This window comes from Natrix helvetica (genome assembly GCF_964273705.1).
Source record: "Natrix helvetica genome assembly, chromosome: 6".
In the NCBI taxonomy this organism is placed as follows: Eukaryota; Metazoa; Chordata; class Lepidosauria; order Squamata; family Natricidae; genus Natrix; species Natrix helvetica.
The window spans coordinates 1,364,656-1,370,655 of NC_138553.1; the positions used below are offsets into that span (position 1 = coordinate 1,364,656).

The 6,000-nt window shown below is 45.6% G+C and overlaps 1 protein-coding gene across 1 annotated transcript; it reads left to right on the plus strand.

Annotated features, from left to right (window-relative positions):
- Positions 1 to 662: 662 nt before the first annotated feature.
- LOC309394956 (uncharacterized protein) lies at positions 663 to 5,275 on the plus strand (the record flags this gene model as incomplete). The annotated part of the gene is made up of 4 exons (XM_081958674.1): positions 663 to 1,613; positions 2,058 to 2,446; positions 4,469 to 4,587; positions 4,848 to 5,275. The coding sequence occupies 4 exons, from the start codon at positions 663 to 665 to the stop codon at positions 5,273 to 5,275; spliced, it is 1,887 nt and encodes a 628-aa protein (XP_081814800.1).
- Positions 5,276 to 6,000: the final 725 nt, after the last annotated feature.

The window sequence follows — 6,000 nt, forward strand, 5'->3', positions numbered from 1 at the left end:
CACTCTGGAGAGAATTCCTCCGGTCCGCACTGTGCAGCAAGTACTGCAGTGAGGGTGGATGATGGGTTTTGGGGTGCTGAGTTTGATTCCAGACTATCCCACCAGGTTGCTTGTCCTTGGTCTCCCAGGACAGCTCAACCAGCCAGAGATGGTCAGGCCTCTGGACGCTCCACACTTGGAGATGCTGCTTCCTTCTGAGTGACCATAAAGAGCTATTTCACCTTCAACCCCAACGTCAACTCTGATCAGAGGACCCCAAGTAAGTGAATCAATCCTTGTGCAGTCGCTTTAGAAAGGGGAGTTTTACTGCAATTCCTGTGGGCTCCACCTTTGAACCACAAAACGGTCAACTTGATAGTCAACCTAAACACGAGTCAGAGAGTCAATTTTCCTCCTGCTCCTATTGAAGTCAATGGATCAGGAAATCCATTTCTGCTTAACTATGGTTTTTTTCCCAAAGAGAACAAGCTCGGCTTGGCTCTTTTAAGAGGAATTAATGACTGTAGTCTTTTTAATTTAATTAATGGGAAGTTATCACAAATGGTGATGTTTTCATCTCTTTGTGTGTCACGATTATTACAAAGAATGTGATGAAAATTTCCATCACTCCCTCTTAAATTCATTTTCCAATCTTTTCCCTGCAGCTAACTTTGAGGGACCTGATGGAAGGTGGCAACCAGACCCTGCAGGTGACTGAATTCCTGTTCCTGGGTTTCTCCGGCATGCCCAGAGGTCAACCTTTCTTCTTTCTGCTCTTTCTGACCATCTACCTCATCACCTTGGTGGCCAACTCGGTCATACTCATCTTGATCCAGGTGGATTCATGCCTCCACAGTCCCATGTACTATTTCCTCAGCCATCTGTCCTGCTTAGACATTTGCTATTCCTCGGTCACCCTCCCCACCGTCCTGGTGAACCTCCTGCGCCAGCAGCCCACCATCTCCTACAACGAGTGCATGGCCCAGATGTTCTTCCTCATGACCTTTGCGGGAACTGAATCCGCACTGCTGGCCGTGATGGCCTACGACCGCTATGTGGCCATCTGCGAACCTTTGCGCTATACTCAACTCATGAGTAAGTGGGTGCGAGTCCCTCTGGCTACAGCTTCATGGATCTGGGGCCTTCTCAACTCAGCCATTCACACAGCCCTGGCCACCGATTTGGCCTTCTGTGAAGCCAACAAGATACATCATATCTTCTGTGATGTCCCTCCACTCTTGAAAATAGCTTGCAGTGACACCTATATCAATGAGATGGCTCTTCACACAGCAAGTGTCTTTGTAGGGCTGTGTCCTTTCCTCCTTGTTTTCATTTCATACGTCTACATCTTATCGTCCATTCTGCAAATCCGTTCTAACAGTGGAAGGAGAAAGACCTTCTCCACCTGTGCTGCCCACCTGGTCACCGTCATCATCTACTTTGGGATGGCCAACTTAAATTACAACCGTCCCAGTGCGGGCTACTCCTTAGAGTTGGACACCCTAGTTTCCACCCTGTATTGTATCATCACCCCCATGCTGAACCCCCTAATCTACAGCCTCCGAAACAAGGAGGTCAAAGGGGCCCTACAAAAACTTCTGGGCCCTCAGGAGAAGAAAGATGCATCTCCTATAGTAAAAAGGGGGAGGGGAATTTGTGAAAAAGGAAGGGGGGAAAGAGAGGAAAGGGAAAAGGAAAGGAAAGACAGAGAACGGAAGGGAAATGGAAGGGAAGGGGAAGGGAAGTGTATAGGAAGGGAAGGGAAGGGAAGGGAAGAAAAGAAAAGAAAGGAAAGTTGGAGGGAAGGAAGGGGAGAGGAGGAAAGGGAAAGAAAGGAAAGGCTAGGAAAGGAAAGGAAGTGGGAGGAAAGCAAAGGAGAGGGGAGGAGAGGAGAGAAGAGGAAATGAAGTGGGAGGGAGGGGAGGGAAGGAAGTGGGAGGAGAGGGAAGGAAGTGGGAGGAAAGAAAGTGGAGGGGAGGGAAGGAGAGGGGGAAGATGTTGATTCCAATCTTCCTTAGAGGAATTATGAATACTATTACAAGTTTACCTCTTACTGTATGGTTACAACATGCTTCCAGCCACTCTTGAAAATAGCTTGCAGCGACATCTGTGTCAATGAGATGACACTTCACACAGCAACTATCTTTGTAGGAGTCTGTCCTTTCCTCCTTGTCATCATTTCATACGTCTACATCTTATCTACAATTCTGAAGATCCGTTCCAGCACTGGACGGAGAAAGACCTTCTCCACCTGTGCTGCCCACTTGATTACCGTCATCGTCTACTTTGGGATGGCCAACTTGAATTACAACCGTCCCAGTGTGGGCTACTCCTTGGAAGTTGACACCCTGATCTCCATGTTATATTGTGTTGTCTCCCCCATGCTGAACCCCCTAATCTACAGCTTTCGAAACAAGGAGGTCAAAGGGGCCCTACGAAAGCTTCTGCAAATTCAGGAGGACCCCAAGTAAGTGAATCAATCCTTGTGCAGTTGCTTTAGAAGGGGAGTTTTACTGCAATTCCTGGGGGCTCCACCTTTGAACCACGAAACGGTCAACTTTTTTAAAAAAACAAGGTTTTATTGGTTTTTTTATATTTTACAAAGGGGAAAGGTAAGGGAAAAGTTACAAATTTTGGCAGCTGCGAAATACGGTAGATGCACCCCCCCTCCAAACTCATAGTATACATTTGCATAAAATTCAATATTAAGTAATAACATGTAGTCAGTGTGGTAAATTCAATTGGTAATTTCGATCAGTTTATATCAGATGACTTTTCTTACTCATTTGTGTGATCTGAGCTTTCTTGTTGTTGCCCCATCTCCCCCCGCTGGGCCCCTCCCGTGTCTTGTATGTCTGTTGAAGAGTCATCTGGTTTTTCTAGGAGTAGTTTATTTTTCTCCATAAAGGCCTGCGCCTCTATGGGTGTATTAATCCTAACTCTTGTCTCCTCCCAGAATATTAACATACCTTTAGGCATCAACCATCTAAACCACACCCCCTTCTGGTATAATTTATTCGCCAATTGCGAATAATGTTTTCTTTTTTCCCTCACTTTCTTGGGGATCTGTTTCAGGATGGTTATCTCCTTATCTTTATATGTCAAGGCTTGCCCCCTTTGTGCATTCAGGATTTCATCTCTTGTACTTTTCCTAAGAAATTTAATGTGTACCTCCCTGGGAACATTGTGTGTTCTAGCATAAGCTGAGTTTACTCTATAAGCCAGGTCTATTTCCCACCCCATCTGTTGTTTCTCCTTCTGAATATACTCAGCCAAAATGTTTGTTATAATGTCCCTTATGTTTTCATCATCTGTCTCCATCACGTTCTGAAATCTAAGATAAAAAGACATTCTCTCAAACTCTATTTTCATTTGTTGGGTGTCAAGTTCTTTGTTTCCCTTCTGCACACCCTCTATCCCCCCCCCTCATCTCAGCCTCCCCATCTTCCAAAAGATCCAGTCTCTGTGAGTTCTTATTAATTTTATCCTGGTTCTCTTTAATTTCTTCTTTCATCTCCTTCAGTTGTCTCTTTATTTCCTCTTGTCCCTGTAGAATTTGTTGAAACATTTGATGAAACTCCAGGTCCGTAGATTTAGGTTGCTTGAAGGCTGTTAATGTTGATTGTGTGCTAGGACTGGAGGTTGCAGATGTTGGGGCAGAGGCAGCAAAGCCTGACTTTCCAGGAGGTGGTCTTTTAGATGCCATTGTTTATGAAGTAAAGAGTCCAGTCAGTATAAAGAAGGATCAGTCAGAAGAGTAGAACAGCCAAGAGAGTCCAGGAGACAGAGAGTCCAGGCAGAGGGGGATTTTCTAATCACCCTGGCAGATGAGAAAAGTTTTTCACTCCAAGGAGTTCAAAGGCAAACAATCAACAAGAGAGTTATCCAGGTAGCACGGAGACAAAGACCGGAAGCCAGAAGTTTAGAAGGTGGAGTCAAGTTTCACATTTCATAAAGACAACGGAAGTGTGCCATCTTGCCCTGCCAGCTTCGGGTTTCGAGGCAACAAATAAAGTTTTCAAAGTTCAAAAATCCCAAAGCTTCCAGATCTCATTATTTTATAGGTTTAAGTCCGAAAATCCACTTAGTTAGGGTGTGGCATCTTTGGTTTGGCTCTCCCCCTCCTCCTTCCCTTGGGGCTGAGAGCACACTTGTTTCCAGCTGCTTGTCCGAGGGGGGGAATCCCCCTCCCCTCCAGCCGCGCCTCTCCAAGTCAAACTGAAAAAAGAGTTTGCACAACTGACAAGTTTTTAAATTAGTAATGGGGATGGAGGGAGTCTACGCCTCACCGCTCCGCCGCCGCATCCTTCAGTTTTCTTTTTCTCCGCACAGCCTCTCAGCGAAGACGCCCACGCGTCCTCCGATCTCCTCCCCGGTGCCTTGGGCGAGGCAGGGGACCTCCCGCCGGCTGCCGCCAATCCAGGGATCCCCTGCGGTGCCGCCCCTCCAGCAGGACGCCTCTGCGGGGCGTCCTATGCCCCCCAAGAAGTGGGGAAGCCCACCGGGGAGCTGGAGCGAGCAACAAATTGCCCGTCGCCGTCAGCCGCCGGAACTGGAAGTCTCCACGAAACGGTCAACTTGATAGTCAACCTAAACACGAGTCAGAGAGTCAATTTTCCTCCTGCTCCTATTGAAGTCAATGGATCAGGAAATCCATTTCTGCTTAACTATGTTTTTTTCCCAAAGGAGAACAAGCTCGGCTTGGCTCTTTTAAGAGGAATTAATGACTGTAGTCTTTTTAATTTAATTAATGGGAAGTTATCACAAATGGTGATGTTTTCATCTCTTTGTGTTTCATGATTATTACGAGGAATGTGCATATTTCCATCACTCCCTCTTAAATTCATTTTCCAATCTTTTCCCTGCAGCTAACTTTGTAGGAGTCTGTCCTTTCCTCCTTGTCATCATTTCATACGTCTACATCTTATCTACAATTCTGAAGATCCGTTCCAGCACTGGACGGAGAAAGACCTTCTCCACCTGTGCTGCCCACTTGATTACCGTCATCGTCTACTTTGGGATGGCCAACTTGAATTACAACCGTCCTAGTGCCGGCTACTCCTTGGGAGTGGACACCCTGATCTCCATCTTATATTGTGTTGTCACCCCCATGCTGAACCCCCTAATCTACAGCCTTCGAAACAAGGAGGTCAAAGGGGCCCTACAAAAACTTCTGGGCACTCAGGAGAAAGATGATGCATCTCCTGGAAAGCAGTGGAAGAAAAACTTGATTTTCTTCCTAGTCTCTCTGTATCTCCTTTTGTATTCACCACCAGCAATGATTTTTCCAGACTGAGGGGTTGTGTAGATGTAAATTCTAATATGGGTTGATTGGCTCAATGACATTTTGGACTCTACCTGCCACATCCTTCCTTCCTATGTCCTCATTTTGATTTGGAGAACTTTCTCCCACCTATCTGTGATATACTAGTCAAGGTATTTCCAGAATGATCTTTTCCCTCTCCAATGTTCCCCTGACTTTCACCTCCCTATGGTTGTTTCAGATTTTATAAAATGACGAACAAAAATTATTGAACGTCCATCATCTGTTTGGTAGCCAATCAAGGATTTGGGAAAATCCCATTATTTGAAAATTCTAGATTATAATAGTATAACTACAAGGAGAAGGCTGTGTGGTGCTATGAATGGAGCAAGATGATGAGTAGAATGCTTAGAATAAAAGATGTATATCTTGGAAAAATGTCCTCAATCTGATTTAATCATTTAAAGTGGAATGGGGGCGGGGGGGGAGATTTGGAGAACTTTCTCCCAACTACCTGCGATACGCTTTTCAAGGTATTTCCAGAAGGATCTTTTGCCTCTTCAATATCTCCCTGACTTACACCTCCACACTTTCCTCCAATGTCAACTTGATAACAGACATGGAAATGCTTCACCAGCTGCATTGCAAACATGGGTGATGACAATAAATTGTAACTGACTTGGGTTACAGACCCATTGCTTCCTCTCCAACCGTCCCTGTTCCTAACTGGCATAGTGGCCTCTGTTTCAATTCTTTCG